This window comes from Echiichthys vipera (assembly GCF_963691815.1).
Source record: "Echiichthys vipera genome assembly, chromosome: 21".
In the NCBI taxonomy this organism is placed as follows: Eukaryota; Metazoa; Chordata; class Actinopteri; order Perciformes; family Trachinidae; genus Echiichthys; species Echiichthys vipera.
This window is the reverse complement of record NC_139846.1, coordinates 18,284,483-18,303,280: the sequence shown is the minus strand read 5'-3', so window position 1 is coordinate 18,303,280 and position 18,798 is coordinate 18,284,483. Positions and strand designations below refer to the sequence as shown.

The 18,798-nt window shown below is 40.1% G+C and overlaps 1 protein-coding gene across 1 annotated transcript in view; it reads right to left on the bottom strand.

Annotated features, from left to right (window-relative positions):
* The window catches only part of LOC310963413 (receptor activity-modifying protein 3), a 28,413-nt gene that overhangs the window by 8,441 nt on the left and 1,174 nt on the right, over positions 1 to 18,798 (bottom strand). The window contains exon 2 of the mRNA XM_083936251.1: positions 163 to 192. Coding sequence (XP_083792377.1) covers positions 163 to 192 — 30 coding nt within the window. The remainder of the gene's footprint in view (positions 1 to 162; positions 193 to 18,798) is intronic.

Here is an 18,798-nt window from a genome sequence, read left to right as displayed (position 1 = left end):
TTTCTATTGATATTTGTCTTTGAATTGAATTTGATTTTCATCTACTATTACTTTTTTATTTGCTCACTTATCCCCAGAGACTCACACAGTTTCATCTTATTTAATTCTATTCATGGATGGAGGGATGGATGGATGGATGGATGGATGGATGGACATGCTTACCTGACAACCCTCTCATCATCCAGGCGTTGACTGTAAAGAAACAAAATAAGAAGTCATTTAGAGTGAACAGATGGCTAAACATAGGTTCCTACATGTTAAATATATTCAATAATAAAACAGTTATTTTTCATTTCCCGATGCATAAATAACATTGCTGCTTCTCGCTGTGACCTTTGGCCCTCTCAGTTCCATGAGAGGATCAGGATCAACTTCTCAATCTTTTTAGGCTTCAAAATGGATTAATCTTCTCCTAGAGGCGCCTTTGAACTCCGTCTTTTTTCCTTTAAGTTAATGCTAATTCAAACTTCCCATTGCTCTTATTTCACATTAAAAGCTTTATACCAATGAACCACATGGGAACTTTTATTGTGACCCGCAGGTGTCGCAGGTTTTTAAGCCAAAGGTTGTACCGACAACAACTTTGTTTGATTTAATTTCAAAATAAATCAACAAGCATTTTCTTAGTGCATCGATTTAAAAAAATCCAGAGAATAATGGCGTAACAGATGAAAGCCACACTGAGCTGTTGAATTAACAACATGAACATCAAAACTTTTCATACTGGCAGCAACATTTGTGACAGTTGTTCAGTGAAAGGTTTAAAAAGATTTTTGCAAGCTCCTCTGCCACGTTTAAAAAAGTCCGGTGGGACAGTTCGAGATCCTTCTGGGGAAGCTGGGGAAGTGGGAGGGAGAGATTAATGGTAGATGCCGTGTGGGCGGATGAGAAAGTGATCGGAGCAGATGAGATTTCAAGTTTATCGGTGACAATATCAAGTGAACGTTCAGTAGAGTTTGAAGTTTGAGCACAAATGAGTTCTGCTGAGTGAAGTGACTATCGACTCCGGCCCTGGAGACAAAAGAAACATGGGGAGTGCCTCCCCATGGTCAAAACTCAACAATAAGCTACTGTACGCTATTTTATTGAGTTTCCTTTTAGCGAAATGCTCAGAGTGAATTTGACTTATGCAGTTTCTTTCAGAGGCTTTTAGTGTGAATGGTAAGAATGGAAGAGCCTCTGTGGTCTGCACTACGGAGCCGCTGTGTATTTGTGTTAAGATCATATATAAGGGCGGCCTGTGGCTGAGTGGTTAGAGCCCCATGTAAAGAGGCTGAAGGTCCTCGAGGCTGCCCTTTGCTGCATGTCTCCCCGTCTCTCTCACCCCATTTCCTGTCCGCCCTGTCTAATAAAGGCTTGAAAAACTGACAAAAACAATCATCTAAAAAAAAAAAAAAGAAATCATACATAATATATGTATAAAAAGTATGATTGGTTGATGGCTTTAGAGAGAGTTCGAAGTTCAGGAAAATCAGCCCTTTTCCGGAAAAATGGCATTGCTTTATTTCTGCGTAGTATTTTTGCTCCGTGTGAAAGTCCTTATGTATAAATAAAATATATTGACATGCAAATTGATTACTCAATGCCTTTATTCTAATGTCTTTCCCATTAGATGGTGCCTCAGTTTCCCCAACTACATGTTCATAGCCAAATGTACAACCATACATAAAAAGAGAATATTGTTGGTAGAGCTTGTACGTCCATATGAAAAGTGATGGTGTGTTTGGACTAGAGACAGCCAACAGCAAAGAAGAGCCTGTTCACACACGATTGACTATATATTGATTGACTGGAGGAAATATTAGTGACACATCAGAGTGAAGATAATTTCACCTTCTGTTCATGTATCCATTTGTGAAAACATTGTCATGAATGAGTTTTTCATATTTTCAGTCTTTTGGTTAGGCAACACCCGGCAGTAAGGAGGTAGCAAAGAGAGAAAAACAGAGAAACAATGAAAAATCACAGCTGAAGAGAGGTATTCCAGCGACACTCATCGATACAAAAGTGTGTCAATCATACAACCTTTTAATTCCCTTTCTCTGCCCACACCAATCTCTAATACAAGCTCTTGCACACTGAAACCCATTTTTACCACCGCGGAGTGTTGCGGATGACCAGAGCAAAACGTGCTGCTGCACAGGAAGGTGTATCTCCCTTTGAAGTGCCACGCTTACAAAGTGGAGAATCAGTTTGAAAGACGCCCCGCAGGAAAAAGACTGTTAACAAGTTAGCATACTAAATATAGACTTCCCTGTTTGAGCATGCAAGGAGGTGGAATGTTTGTGATGGGATTAGATGATTTTACCTTGTATTTCTGACTTACATATTATAGGTAGAGTAGCTGTTTGAGTAGGCTCTGGTCTGGTTTTATTTTAGCTGTACTTGTATTTGTTATACTTTGATGTCGTTTCACCCTGACAATATTTGTTTTTTAAATGTAGTAAAGGTTAACAGATCCTTCAAAGAAATAGTCTGACATTTTGTGTATGTTGCTACTTGTTGAGAGTCAGATGAAAAGATGATAGCACTGCTGTCGTCTTTCTGCTTCTACTACTTACCTACATTTACCCAAAAATTACGATGACATGAGAGGTGACCACTCGTTCCAAACAACAACAGCGGCTCCTAAAGAGGTCAGCTTAGATGCTGCAGTATAATCAGTTTTATCAGAACTGGAGAGTTTTTCTATATTGAGAGCAGAGAACGACACTGAAGGCTTTACTCAATGTAAACAATGTTTTCTCTCTTCTCCCGATTGACTTTGGTAAGAGTTTGATGGAAAGATGGTTCATCCAATCACCTGCCAGGTAATCGCTTTCCAATAAAGGCTTTTCCGATCTTTGTAACAAACCATCTGATGAGTCACATTATCTCACATGAGCTGTTTCAGAGCAAAAGGGGCTCCGTAGGGGACGGGCAAGTGTCGAGAGACAGCTTTGTGGCGCTGCCTGAATCCCAGAGCTACTCAGAGGTCCCAAAGTCAAATTTTCCAAAAAAAGCTCATCTTTTTCAGTACTGTTATCTCAAGACACTAACTCAACTTCCTGTCTTTACTTCAAGGCACACACAGACAGAAAATCATTTCTCAAGAGCAGAAGAAAAAAGTCCTTTGTGTCTACTAATCAATACATCAAATAAAAGATGATGGCAGATTACTGCACTCTTCTATAGTTCTCCATCTCTGCCTTTAAAACTTGGCTTCCTGCCCTCTGGTTCCCACAGGTTTCCTCTTGCATTTCATTTCTCCAGAAAATAAGCCCCATGCAGGGCAGTCCGAAAATAACATCGTATATGGCATATAACACAAATACTTCTTGAGCACATAAGCCCCTGTGTGGCAGCAATCAGCAAATTCAAATATCCCATATGTACTGTGTGATAACAAACACCTTACAATAGCACAAGCTCTGCAACAACATTACAAAAAAGATTATGTCCAAACATTTTAGGGGTTATTACATATGGGGGCCACACATTCCACATGAGACTGATGTATTTAAGAACTGAGCAATGGCAAGAATGTAAGACAGAAGGAAAGAAAGAAGAAGAAAGAGAAAGAAAGAAAGAAAGAAAGAAGCCACCAATATCTTATTATGCTTAACATTCAAATTGGAACAGCATATCAAAAATCCTCAAAAGGTCTTCCCCTTTCCAATATTCGACCCAGATCTTTATACTTAATCTGGTGGATAAAGCCTTTCAGTTCCCTGCATCTCTATTTAAATCAATAATAAGATAATAATAATCACAATGAGGACAAAATATGATCAGCATCTCACGCTTCACACTACATTACAGATTGAGAAAACCAGTTTAGGTGTAGGCTAAGAATGTAAGTGTCATTCTTTTCACCAGTTTAAACATAAACATCTTTGGGTCTGTCATTACTGAGTTATGCTTTTAAAAAAGCAAAAGCCCAGATTACCGAACACCTGTGAGATTAACAAGGCAAAATACCATAAATCCGCTGCCATAGTGCCATTAAAGGTTTTTATGGTTTGGGTGTGTGTGACTGATAGATGGACTATTTTGTCATCTGAGTATGGGATCTACCATGCCGTTTTAACTCTTTTTTATGTTGCATGCAAAATCCTATGTACATTTTACCTTTTTTTAATTTCAATAACATTTATGTGCTATTATTGTATAATATGTAGTAATAAGAATGTGTTTTCTTGTTGGTAAATCAATGGTTACAGTTTCTTGTGGGTTTTGGCAGCTGGCTGTTGTCCCCTCTTTTAGAGGTGGATTCCCGGACCGTGCCAGAACATTTTGAACCCCTGAAGCCAGTGTAACAAAATCAAATGAGAGTAACATGAGACACATTTTGGACAACTTGTAGGCAATTCCGTGAAGTCTTGCTAAGGTAGATGAAACAGGGACTGCAGAGCTAAGACATATAAGTGATATGCAGTGTGAAGAAAGGGGCTTTCTGTTCAGCATACAGTCCAAGCACACGGTTATGTACCGATAAGAAATACCAACAAAGAACAAATATAAAGAGTTCAAAGTGCTTTCAAGGCAAGTGCAGTTTTACTGTGCAGTGTGCTTACACAAATGAATACTTCTATCTACTTCTTCTGATTCTCATATGCTGTTGACAAAGACACTCCTCGCACTATACTAAATCTTAATAGTTATGATTACAATTAATTATACACAAGCAGGATGATGCAACCGATGAAAATAACCTGGAACAACAATTTAGCAGCAGGATTCCCTTCAGCATGTGCTTTGTACAACAGCAGGGGGAAGATTGAAACCAAAGCTTCTCTATCAGCTTTATGAGCTGAGACAGACTTGGCAGCAGCATGAGTGAGTGTGTATGTGGGAGATTTGGTTGAGTTTTACAGTAATTTATGCCAGAATATGAATAACAGCAGCTTGGTGCATCTCTCAGCCTGGTGTGTGACAGTTTGCTAAATAGAAAGCACTCTGGATTTAGGTAACAAATACAATATCAGACTGGAGTGACGACGCCAGAAAGTCACTTTTCGGAGCCAATAAATAGTCCAGCATATAGGAGTAACCGGTGTTAACAAACGTGCACGTGTACGCCACTGGTGAGCAAAAGCATCTTTCTCCGGAATATTTTGGCTTCACATTTGGGAGGAGGTGGAGCTGCATTGTCCACCGTTTTTTATATATATAGTCTATGGCCATGCTCCACAGATCAATCAAAAGTAACTGATCAACAAGTAACAGCTATAAAACTAGCAAGTACAATATACACTGGATATCTTCTTGTTATCTAGGTCCATAAACCCTAACAACCACAATCATGCTAAGAATGTCACACAACACTGATTATCACCTGATAAGTCAACCCAGAGACGCAGCTGCCGAATGCAGGAGGGTGCATGGCAGTGATAGTAAAAGACATAAAACTCACAGATAAATATTGTCCTCATTTATTGTTTGAAATTCCTCTTAATTATTCTCCTTGTTTAGTGGTTAAGGGACGCGTTTCAGCCTAAAATGTGTTTGTTTCTCTCCACAATAAATAAGACTATTAATCTTTGAGGCCTGGTGTTTTTTATAATATCACTGCCTCATCCAGGACATGAGCAGGCTACACATGACTATATTAGGCTAAAATTGTGTATTTCATTAAAAGAATGTGTTGCTTAGATGTATGACAGGGGTTTTATGGCTGTATGAGAATTTAAGCCCTATTCTTTCAGCTGAAACCCACACGGTGTAAAAACGAACTGGGAGCAAATAAAAATGAATTGATTTAAACCAGCAACTAGCATAAATGTCGTCAGGTTAATAGTGCTACTAGGTGGATTTTTTTTTTTGGCGTGATCCAGGCTGCTTCCAGTTTTTGTTGCCAAGCTAAGCTAATCTGCTGCTGACTGTAGCTTCATATTTAAAGATATGAGAGCAGCATCAGTCTTCCCATTTCACTCTTGGCATGAAAGCAAAGTGTACTTCCCAAAATATCAATCAATTGTCTTCAGTCCCATAGTCAGACACATTTTTGCCTAATTTAAAACTGGCTGCCTGCTTCTGGAAACAGCAAAGATGAGAGCAGTGAGAGTGAACCAAAACTGTAAAGTTGCCAAAACAATTAGTTAGTGCAGCCTTCAAATGGATGGCTACATACAGCCTTTATATCAGCGTGTTCTATCCCAGCATCCCAGTTCTTCTTCCATGGCTCTGCAGAGAGGAGGAATAGCAGCGGTGCAATTTATCTGTAGCTGCCTCCACCATCACAAACACTTACATGCTGTGAGCTGTAGATTGTAGCAATGTCTTTTCAATTTACTGAAACCACGAGTGTCCATTTGTTATAACTCTATGTGAAAGCCTTTTTTTAGATAGCATCAGCTGAGCTGTGGGAGCCCGACGACTGATGTCTGAGTTCTTCATAAAGCTTTTTTCACTTCTTGGAGAACGTTAATTATACATTAAATAAAAAAACTCATCAATTTGACATTAATGAATTCATTCACAGCCTCTCATAATGAACAACAATTAAAGCTTGGGCTACTATAGACTATAACTGAATTGTCAAATCTCTCATCGGTCACCCTGAAGGGATGTTTTTTTCTTATATGTTCATTCATCATGCCACGCTCACATATTTTCTTATCAATTATCAGGGTCCCAGTGCTTCACAGTTATGCTAATGAAGCCTTTCCTGGCTACTGTGGACGGAGCCGGTCATGGATCAAGCCCATCTCTTTGTGATATAAAGACATTCATTCTGATTGTGAAAAGGGGAAACTGCTTGCATGTCAGCATCAAAGTTTTTTTTTTTTTAAACAGAGTAAAAATGTACTTTTAATAGCTAATTCGACAACCTCTTCTCTGGCTTTGAATGGAATTTTACATGATTCTTTACTTGTGTAAGGGATGTTATTTATAGAGCAATAATCAACTTAAAAAGGTACTGATGTTATAAAACTGGCACAATTAAAGCCTTATTTTGTTCCCTAATGTACTCTATAAGGGAGGAATTACCACATTGCAGGATGCTCATTAGTTTCTCTGCATGTGGGGTTTTAAAAATTAGCACGATGCTAACAGGCTGCAATTAGTGGCTTCCTTCAAGCCTTTACATGAAATCCATGAAAATACAACTTCACCTACAGCACGATGCTTGTACTTATAAGCAAGAATCGATGAGTACTTTTCATAACATCGAGCTTTAAATCAACAGATCTCTGGCACTCAACCAGAACTGTTGAGTCGATGGAAATGTGCTTCATTAAAGCAGCTTGAATCGTGTTAATTATGAAGGCCGAGCAGAGTTATTTTAATCTATAGGAGAAAAAGAAATCAAGGTGTTACACGCTGGTTGACAGCAGTCGAGCATGGGTTCAGTTGGCAGTGACTGTCACAGTGTCCTCAACTAGTTGTCAGAATTGCCACTTCTGTCCAAACATATTTAAAACACAGGCACACGTAGTAGGGGTTGTTAAACCACCTCTACCGTATACCAGGTCTATCATCATCAGGACAGGAAGGTAGTGCAGAGGAGGGTTCATAGTAACCATCAAATTTGATTCGAGTGGAAAAGTTTTGGCATTTGACTACACTTTTCCAACAAATAGAACGTGTAATTTAATGACATTATACAATCTTTTCCTCATTTAAAAACATGGGTAGAGGGAACAATGCATAACAAACAGGATATGAAGAAGGTCTTATCTGACTCTGTATCTATGCCTACAGCAATAACGTGTCCTCTGTTTAAAACCGACTCTGAGAAATTAAAAAGGGAAATGAAGCCGATGTCCTTGTCTCTTTCTCTTCCTGTTGCACCATCTCTCTTTCTACACAGACCAAAGTCACTGAAAATCAGATGAGGGCCCTACAGACAGGGGGGGGGGGGTCGGACATTTAGAGGGTGAGGAAGAATGGAGGGAAGGGGAAGAGAAATGCACATTGGCTTGTTGAACATTTTGGATTGTCTAAGAGCTTAGTGCCGAACCGTGAGAGGATTTTGTTGGGCTTTGAGGGACGTGTGTTTTTTTCAAGTCACCGGTCAGTAATGGAATGATGCAAATAAGAAACTTGATTTTAAATTGAGCTCGGTTTTAAATGTATGATTTAAATGTAATTTAATGACAACTTCCATTTAAATTAAAAACACAATTCTACATCTGAAAAATGGGCTTTGAGCGACAGAGCATGATAACCAGACAAAATCAGATAGTTGGTAGCTTCACACAGACACACACGTAAGCACAGGTATTTCCCCACATTATTCACAGAAGACGCTGCTGCTTATCTCCACTCCTCCTTGAGGTAGTGTATTTTCTCTTTGGCTGAAAAGGAAGCCAACATGTAGGCAGGGATATCCCCTTAGCCCTGTTCTCTGAAGCAATAAATGCACCCCAAAGACTGCCAGTCCTATCTACTCTTATCTTCTTCATTAATGATATGGATGCTAATGCATCAAAATCCACATGTTAATATTTAATTCATGTAGAAATGAGATATGTTGCAGCTTCAAAATGAAAGATAAACCGGGATAAAACATGCTGAAGGCAGAAGCTACAGCATTGCCTTCACAGGTTTCCAGCAGTAATAACTCTTTGACAACACTACACTGTCAGTCACGCCTGTTATTTGCAGAGCTCGCTGACAGGAAAATGAATGACCTTGTAGAAGAGTTCACACCACGGTGTCCTCGTCTGAGAAACCCACAAGGAGAGGATGTTGTGATAGATACACTGACCTGCCCGGGTCATGTTAGGTCACAGAGCAACACTACAAATGGCTGTCAGTTGAGAGGTTATAAGAGAGAAGAAAGCAAAAAAACAATATTGACACGATTATTAAGGAATTTCAGTGCCTGAACAAAGTGTGATAAACTGTAGTTCTCTACATAAAAGCAAATAAAACTAAATCCTGTATTAAGAAACCTTCCGTTTGCTCAGTCAGAGAAATTGGTTGGTGTCTCAACTAATAATAAACTATAAGAGTAGACATATTTAATTTATGGTCCCTGTACTAACTTATTTATTGCCTACTGTATGATTCAAAGTTTCTGAAATACCAATATACTTGCGCTGAAACTACAGATTCAATTTGAACACACACACATATCCATCAGAAAAAGTACTCGAACAAAATAGAACGAAAGGGAAAACAGTGCAACCATAGGCAAAAATGAAACTATAAATACATTTTAGAAAATAATAAAAAGGTAATGAATACATTTTAAAAATTTAAAGAGACAATGATGCACAGAGCCCTTGAATTTACAACCTTGCCTATATAAAGGTACAGTATTCTACCAAAATGTATCCCTCAGTCATGTTTTAAAGTTAAATGCTATGTTTACATTAAATTAATGACACTTCTCCCATTTCAAGTAGCTTATACTGGCGGCTGCTGGTCTTACAAGGAGGGAAAGCTCATTTCTCCGGCCTACATCATAAATGTGTTTATATGTAAATTCTACCCTTCGTTCCTTTTCAAGAAAATGATCTGTGACCTTGTCCTAGGCATCTTTTCCAGAGCTAGGCTGCTTAAACAGCCTTGTCCCAGCTGGAGCTGCTGCGCCAGGCTACTGTGAAGTGTGACCGCCTGTGAGTGATCGAAACGGGGGGAGAAGCTCCGCTGCTCGTTGGGGAAAAAAACGCAGAGTGACAGGACAGAGTCGCCAAACACAACGCTAGTTGTTTTTAACACAGACAAAGTCGCTTGGGTTCGGTAAAGTCTCCGGATCAGTTCAGAACAACGGGAATAAAAACTTGGAAAATGCTTTGCTGGATGTTTATTCTTCAAGATCGCTGATTCGCTCATTTAGCTGTCAATCAAAAAAGGATTCCCCCACAGACAGCTCATCCAATCATCACTCAGAAGCCGAGCGTCCGGGCCAGGCCACTGCCCCATAGACCCCCAGAGCTGCTGAGCGTCCAGCATTTATCCAATGACCGTCTAGTTTGGCTGATATCAGATATTAAAGGGACTGTTTTCACCATTTATTAAACAGATAAGGAGATAAGCATTAGCAACAATTTTTGGTCTCCACAAATTCCTGAAAAATGTTGCTTTAGCTGCTAAATTCTCCACTGTGCTGATAGTCGCCAACTTGGTCTGTCTGCAGTTTGGCGATGGGCAGGTATAGGCCTACAGTGGGTTTAACTTTAAATCAAGCTGTCTTCAACCCACGTTTGCCAGCACGTGTGTTTCCTCAGTCAGTCATGACAACCAGCTGTCTGCTGCTGTTCTGAAACCTCAACCTTGATGAAAAGCTTCAGATGTTTACCACGTTTTTGAAAATGCCCACAGCCACAGGAGAGACAGACCCGCCAGACACACAATGTGATTGTTTTTGTAAACTGTCCTTGGCTCTGTTTGGAAGTTATTTTTTACTAAGAGATAAAAGCAATCACCTCCCATTCATGAGAAAACTAAAAATGGAAATGTTATCTATTAATATTCTCACACAGCGCTCATAAAAACAAGCCAGTGGGATTCACAGTGAGCAAAGTCCGCAGTGATTGACTGATGAGTGATTTTTATTCAGCTAGCAGCAGATGGGCCAGGTGAGGCAAACATACATTAATATAAAAAGAAAAACTGTGAAGGAGAGAATTGAACAAGAGAGACAAGAGAGAAAGAAAAGGACGGATCTGGAGGGTGAATATTGCACAAAAGGCAAACTATTTCCTTTTTATGGTTTAGTGAACACTGCCACTGATATCCTTTCAATCCAAAACTGGCCTCTCAAAGATGAAATTAAACTACAATAACACTACAATGTCTCTGAAGTGCCACTGCGGGCTATCTGTGTTATTGACCCTTGAGTGCGAATTGGGAGAACAAATACCTTTAGCCTTTCGAATATCGAGCTGATGGCCCTGCAGTGTTTCTCTAAACACACGTCCCTGTGTGGACCATGTATGGAGCGTGGACTGGTGGCTGGAGAGGTGCCAGTTCATCTCCTGGGCACTGTCGAGGTGCTGTTGAGCAAAGCACCGAACCCCCAACTGCTCGGGGCGCTGGTCACTGGCAGCCCCCTCGCTCTAACATCTCTCCTTAATTGCATGTATATAGGTCCTGTTTGTGCATGTGTGTATTTCGGGCCTGTGTGTGTGTAACATGTATAATAATAAGTGAAAAAATTCGATTTCCCCGTGCGGGATAAATAAAGTAATTCTTCTTCTTCTTCTATACATTTGATCTCCATGATGACAAGGTGAATAAACGTGGTGTTTCCCAGATACGGCTCATCTGCGTTAATGACAAAGCGTACACATCTTGCTGATTTAATACTAATATATTAGTAGTATTAGTATTAGTATAGTAGTAGTATTAGTAAATATTAGTATAATAGGTAGTGAGCAGAGCCCTGGTGTCCTCAACACTGTCGCTCAATGTCTGTTTTTTCATTTTTCTGGGTTCTTCAGCGATAATGAGAATCAAGCTGCCACACACGTATTCCTGTCTCTCAACTCTGCCTCAAGTCATGCTAGTCCTGTTTGGCCAATGGGTAGACGGTGGACCATCCTCACCTAGAAACTGGCCCCGACATGACCCCATTGTGATTTTAGACTAGAAGTGACAATGGAAAAGGAACTGGCCTTGGCACACTTGAGCTGACCTGCTTTTGGAGCAGTAGTGGAAAGACCCCTAATGAAGAAGCGTATTACTTCTTTACTTGCAGTACAGCATAAACACCGGAGGACATTCCCTTCTCTCAGGCCTGAGTGGATGCATCCAGACTGTTTCTGTCAGAGTGAAGTCTTCCATGCAGGGGGGGATCTGGGGGTCAATGAGGGGAGAGAGGAAGAGGAGACTGGAGAATGACACAGATGTGCAAGACAGAGGGGAACTCTGGGTACTTGGCAAACAAAAGCAGGAAGAGGGGGAGGAGAGGAGGTGGAGTACTGGATGACCATGGCGAAGACGGACAGAAATAAAATCCTAGTGGCGGAGAAGTGAGAATTCATGACGGGGGACTTTTGGGAGAGATGTGCAATTTGTCTTTAACCTATTGCATGTTTGTAAGTAGGGCAGGTGTTGGAGCAGGTCAGCTTGTGATTGCAGGGTTGGTGCTTTGACAGAATGTCGTGGGTGAATATGAGACAGTGTAAAGAGGGCTTTTGGGATGACGGCTCTATATAAATGCAGTCCATTTACTGTGTGGAGAGGAAAATTACAGCCAAGCGTCAGCAGAATAGGCCCCTGTGGGGAAAATCCATCTGTCTATGAAATATCATGGCTTGTTTGTGGAAGTGCTGGAGCTGCTGAACGGAGGGTTTCATGAATATGTTGTCCATGGTGGAACATTTAAATGAAATAGGGTCATTAAAAATGCTTTTGAGCACTTGTTTTTCGGGGAAAAAATGGTTCATGTGAGCGTAAATGAGCAGTGCAGGCTGTTGGTGACAGATAAGGAGCACGGATGCGATTATGACAGTGTGAATTTGGCGAAATCCGCGCACATAAATTCCCAATTGTTCTTCGTTTGCTAGTTATGTTATGATAATTAGCGGGAAAATACCATTAGAGAGGCAACGCAATTCAGGCTTCCATCAGTATTCCCCATGCACTTCTCTTCCACTCCTGACAAGTGTATCATTTCAAAACATAAATGTCAAAAATGGACAAAAGCCACTGTTTCCTCCCCCTCTTTGACAAACCACAAAAATGAGCTCCGCTGGAACGCTTGCCTCCGTCAAAAAGCCAACATTTGTTGTGTGGAATAACATCCCGGCAGGCATTAATAATCCACTTTGTGTGTTTATGTAGGCTTTTAGAAAAGCAGGAGTCACAGTTGCATTGGTTACACAAAGACAACGCTGTAAAAGGAAGAGGTTCAATTGAAATGGGTCACTTTTTCTTCTCTGATAAATGAGCTGTTTGAGTTTGGATTGGGCACAATGACAAATTCAGTACAGCTTTTCTGCCTCCTTTTGCCAAAATTACACATAAAATGGATGCACTTTTCCTTGGATGTCCAAACGTCTTGAAACACAGCAGCAATAAACACTTCACCCATGTGAGTGATGCAGCGCCCTACACAGCAGATCGTTATAAATATGTCAACTCGGCACAACATGGGATAAAAGCCAGAGTACAGCGGAGGAATGCATTATCACCCCGACTCTGTCCAGAATCTCATCAGGGATTTAATGGATATAGGAATGGATAGGTGGACACATGAAGGTTCTGCCATAACATGTGTTCAAATCCTTTCACATTTAATTACCCACTGACCATTTTCATTTACCATTATCCTGTCCTTGGTTTTATTTCTGTCAGTTGTTTGACCAGTACAGCCAAAGACCTCCGTCTGCCTTCGAGGCAGTCAGGACAGTGCCAAGAAGCTGTTCATCTTACAGACAAAAGGGTGAAAGAGAAAAGACAGCAGAGGAGAGGGAGACAGACAGACAGACTCCAAACCGAAAGTTTGGTTTTCACAAGGACACTGTGACCGGGAGTCATAAATTCTAATTGCAACACTAGGTCAGAGTCTGGGAGGACAGACGGACAAGTGTTAAAAGGGCATTAATGAGTCTAAGACCTAAATTAACATATTTGTTAGGGTTCAATACCCCACAGAACTAATCATCACTGGAGGAGCCCTTTGGTTGAAGTGTCTGTGCTCTCTTGACTCTCATATTAATTAAAAACTAACCAATTAAACTGACTTATGCCTAATCATAACAAGGTCTATACATGAATAAATACACTGTTTGAAAGTACTTCATATAGAGCAAATTGGTGTAAAAACACAAATTGAAAAATGCAATCAGTTACTCATTACATAGGTTTTTACTCATTTCACTACTTTAAAAAAAATATTCAGCAGCCAAAGTAATAAGTTAAATTTATTGTTACTTTCATTATTCAGCACAACTCTATCAAAGGTCCCTGTAAACAACTCCTAAGCCTCCACAGCCACACATCTTCTGTGTTTAAAGGTGCACTCACTTTGCCCAGATGATCCGAGCCGTGCTTTAGCATGATTGTCTCCTCTCCCTCTTCCCCCGTGACCTGCACTCACGTAACTTGAGTGATCCGAGCCTCGGCTCGTTGGCTTCTTGCTTATAGACGACATCACCCCTTAGAGTTTTTGTTTTTTCCAGCTGCTTTGGAATATTTTTATCTGGCAAAATCCGCAGTAAACACTTCTACACATCAGACCAACGTGAACCCATCTTTTTAAATGTCCGTCTCACACACACACACACAGTCACAGCTGTCAATCATGAGATTTCATCCCATTCTTATAGCATCAAAAGCCTAATTAAAACCAAACTTATCAAATAAATGAACACTTGAACAAACATCAGGGTAATCAGCACTACCAAAGACAGAACTGTACTTCATAGTTTGGCATGGAGAGGGCTGGACCAGGAAGCAATCAAGATGTTTTGTTATGGACTAATTAACAGCCAGCCTAGTTTAGAGGTATTTGACGACCATCAACAGCTTGCTTAATGTTACCCGTGTGACACCCTGGTGTTAGCTCCACAGATCTGCTGCCATCGCAGTGTAGCTGCAAAGATAAAGTTAGCAAGTACTCACTGCTAAGCTAGCATGTACCTACATGACCAGTCTCATCTTTTTAGATCCACACATTCTTCTTCTTCATTGTCAAAACTTGACACTTACGTTACCCAAAATGCAGCACTGCCACCAACAGTTCAGCCAAGATTCAGGTGTTTTATGCTAGTGCTGATCAACTAACTCCACTACTTCAGATTTCTATTTTTATTTATAGACTTGTAGTCTTCAGCCCATAGACTGTATAAATATGCAGTCTCTGTAATGTCACTTATAGGTTTCTGATGAGACGGATTGAAGCTCAGTGTGGGCGGCTCCGGCCGTTGCCACCGATGGTCAGTGCGTGACCATCTAACTCCTAGCTAATCAAAAAAATTGGCAAAGAGGTGGAGTGTGAATGGAGCTGAGATGAATGAAGCCTACGGTCTACACCACCTGTGACAGGGCCCGCCTGTCACTCAAAGCGGCCAAACCCTTAGTTATGCAAAACTTTATTATAATTAATATAATTTTTAAATGGGTTATATATATGAATTACATAAAAATTCACGATTGGTACAGGTATCATGAATAGTGAAATAAGCTATAGAGACTAAAGCCATTTTTTGTACCAGGCTGTAAATGTTCCTTTCTACTGTAAAGTTGGGCATTCTAACATGGGGCTCTATAGGGATGTGACTCGCTTTTGGAGCCAGCCTCAAGTGGCCATTTGAGGGACTGCAGTTTTTGATACTTGTGTTTTGTGTTTGCATAACCAGCCCCAACTGATTCAGACACTGACTGATTCACTGACTGACAAGTGACATCACTCAGGAGTGACATAACTTAGTAATGCATTACTGTCCAACACCACAATCTGACCAGTTGTTCATGTGCCAAAAAGACTGAGCACTCTACTGTACCAGCACCATGACCCCCAGCCGTCAGCTTTACAGTATGAATAACAGACTACAGCTGTGGTGAGAAAATCTTAACAAAGTAACCAAAGCACTCCTAACACCTCAACACAAGTCTTCTTCTGACTGTTAAAGGTGGCTCGAGTGTTAAAGGTTAATCTCAGAATGGACCTAAAATTGATTTGCACATGGTGCGGTGGATAACTGCCTAACAGGCTGGTAAACTGAGACATTTGGTTTATCTGACGGCCTCAAGTAATTACATTGTTTCTTCTGTAGTCATATGAACTCGCTTACTTTCTGGTTGCACAACAAAACATGTGAATAAAAGGATATCTAATCATTAAGCATGGCCCTCTCCTGTCATAATTAGCTAATATCAGTCCATCATCTATATCTGTTATTCATTTCAGTCATCAGTTACACACATTCAATTCAATGCTCAGTTTAATAATGCTCATTACACCCTGTTCTATTCTGACTGGCCTTTGGCAGAAAACCACCTCTCTGTCTGATATAAAGAGACAGCTAACTACCATCCTTCTCCAACTTTGACCTCTTGCTGCTCTTTTGAGGAGCCAGTTCCAGACTATGACGTCTTCTGCAAATGAGATCAGATAATGGCTGCTTGTTTTGTCCTCTTGCTGCTTCCTCCGGCTATTTGAGCTGTCACAACAAATATTAATGTGTTTTATTCTCAGGATTTCTATGCTTTTATGATGTCATAAGAGCAATTATTGAAGACAGCTTCTTTGCAGATAAAATACTGTATATACGGTATATAGTGGCACTGGCTGCACAGTTTTTTATGCATTAAGTCAGAGTTTCTTACTATACTATAGTTAGTATTATATATATATATATATATATATATATATATATATATATATATATATATAAACAGAAAATGTGCATATTTGAGAAGCTGACACAACTAAATATGTGGCATTTTTGCTTAAAAAATGACTGAAACGATTACTCATCAAAATGAATGACTACATCAAACATGAAGGAATTAAATTATCAGAGTCAAGATCAGAACAGATGAGATATAATCTAAACTGATGATAGAGCTAAGCAACGAGTTAATAGGAGCATCTATTAAATATAAAACACCTCTTCAGTCTATTGACCATATGGTGCTTACTCAGACAAACACTCTAGCGACTTGGAGTCAGCAAGACCTCAGCATTAGACTCTGATATGAGCAGGATGAGCGAAGAGACAAAGTTCAAGACCATTCTGGTGCATGAATCTTTAACTGGCAACTGAAAGATTAATAATGCTCTTAAAATGCGTCCACTGCTCTTGAGTTACGTATATGGAGGAAGCAGATAGAGTAGAGTATACGCAGGTATACCCTGGTCTTTTCCTGCCAGTTTACACCGTACCTACCTATCATCCAAAAAGCACTGGAATATATAGGAGAGTATACCCACTTCCTCCTCAGTAACCCACCAATCTACCTAATAAACTACCACTAAAGCTGGGAGGAGGCTCAAATGTAACGCCTGTGAATCAGCAACACACTTTTCTTACACCAAGCATGTTTGCGATGGTTTTAACTCTCAAGTTTTGACTGACAGGGATGTGGACATCTGGATGCTCAACAAGCCTAGCATGGCAGAATAGACAAAGTATAATCTACTGACTTGACAAATTCCAAGAAATTCTTATGATATTCAGCTTTTTTTGTGTGGAAGTGTAGTGAACACCTTCCAAGGTGCTTTTAACCTCAATTTCTAACCCGGTGGATTGGCAGGTTTTCCTCCTCCATGTAACTTTTGACACTTTTCACACATCTGGGTGTTGTTGTAACTGTGTCATCTAAAAAATAAGGCTTGCAATTGTTTTCCTATTTCTGTTATTGTTTAATATTAGTATAGTATTGCTACAAATCCTATAAACCAAAGAAAACAATTATGTTATTCTGTCTTGCAATACGTATGTTGCTCTCATCCCCAAGCCCGTTTGTTCCTACTATCTCACAAATACAGACGTTCTTTAAAAAAGGCTAAATCATTTACCAAAACAGCTGGACAGAAAGCAAATATCACCGTCCTGTGAAAGCCATGCATCTCAGAAACATCATGCAAAAAAAACAACCATTTTTCAGCTTTTGACGACGCCTTTTTAAGACTAAAATGCGTCGTTTTAACTGGACAGCGATTCATGTCAAGTCGAGTCAAGTCAATGTTATTAATTTAGCCCAATATCACATATTCACAAATTTGCAATCCGTACAGCACATGACACCTTCTATCCTTAGACCCTTGCTTCTGTTAAAAGAATAAAAAATAATAGTGGAGTCTATGTGTTGAAAGGAACATGGCACCAAATGTGTTTTTAATATTGTTTTTGAACAGAATACAGTTGAATAGAGTTCTTTGCCACAGAGGAATAAAATACATCAGGTTTTGGAAACACACACTTTCATGCACATCCTTGTTTGCATTATAAATGCATTGTTGGCTTTGGTCTTTTATGGAATTTCACATTGTGTCATTTAACATTTTTTTGCCTTGATTATTAAACTTGAATGTGCAGGTGATAAACACCAGTATATATAACAACGGCCATGTGTAAACAAACAGGCGGCATATGGACTTAAGCCGCATGCACTGAACTGAGATCGACACACTGACGTCCTCACCACAGGTCTATGTTTAACATCCTCTTTAAAAAATGTTATTTTTCAGATGGCAGTGGAACAGAAGAACCCCGAGGCATTTCCCCCTCGCTGTGAGAGTGTATGCATAGCTGTTTATTGGGGTAAGCAGATGCTTCAAAGTCACTGGGAATCAGTCTTTTTTTCTGTGGTGCAGATGTGGACCTTTAACACTCTAGTTCCTGCTGCATCAACCACAGAGGCCTTGCACTGATAATAGCACATCAGAATGACCTGGTTCTCTTTGAACACAATGCAAATGGCCCCCAACATTATTTTTCCCAATGGGGATTTTGATGGGAAACTCTAGACAAGAGCTATCACAGGGGACCAACACTGCATGTTTCAATGACATGGGAAAATAACCTCCCATTGCTTTGATAGAGAAATCTGTCTGATTTGATTTCAGACTGAGCAGATAAAGCATGCTTGAAGTCACAAAAGGATCATAGAAACGTGTTTTCTGCTTGGCCGTACAGTGCTGTAGGGCCACAGCTGTTACACGGTACATCTGGGGGAGTCCAGGCTGAAGATCTTGATCAGACATGGACCACAACGTACCATCTACTATATGTGCAACTCTTTGAAAATGTCCTACGGTCTTGGTAAAGTGTGTTGCATCCATGCTTTCGTTATTTATCCACCTTAAGCTTTACCACTCCAGAGGCACAACACTCACCTGAACCACAGACCTTGAAATTGAAATGGTATATCACCTGGCTCAAGTTTCAACATGGGTGAAAGCCAGAT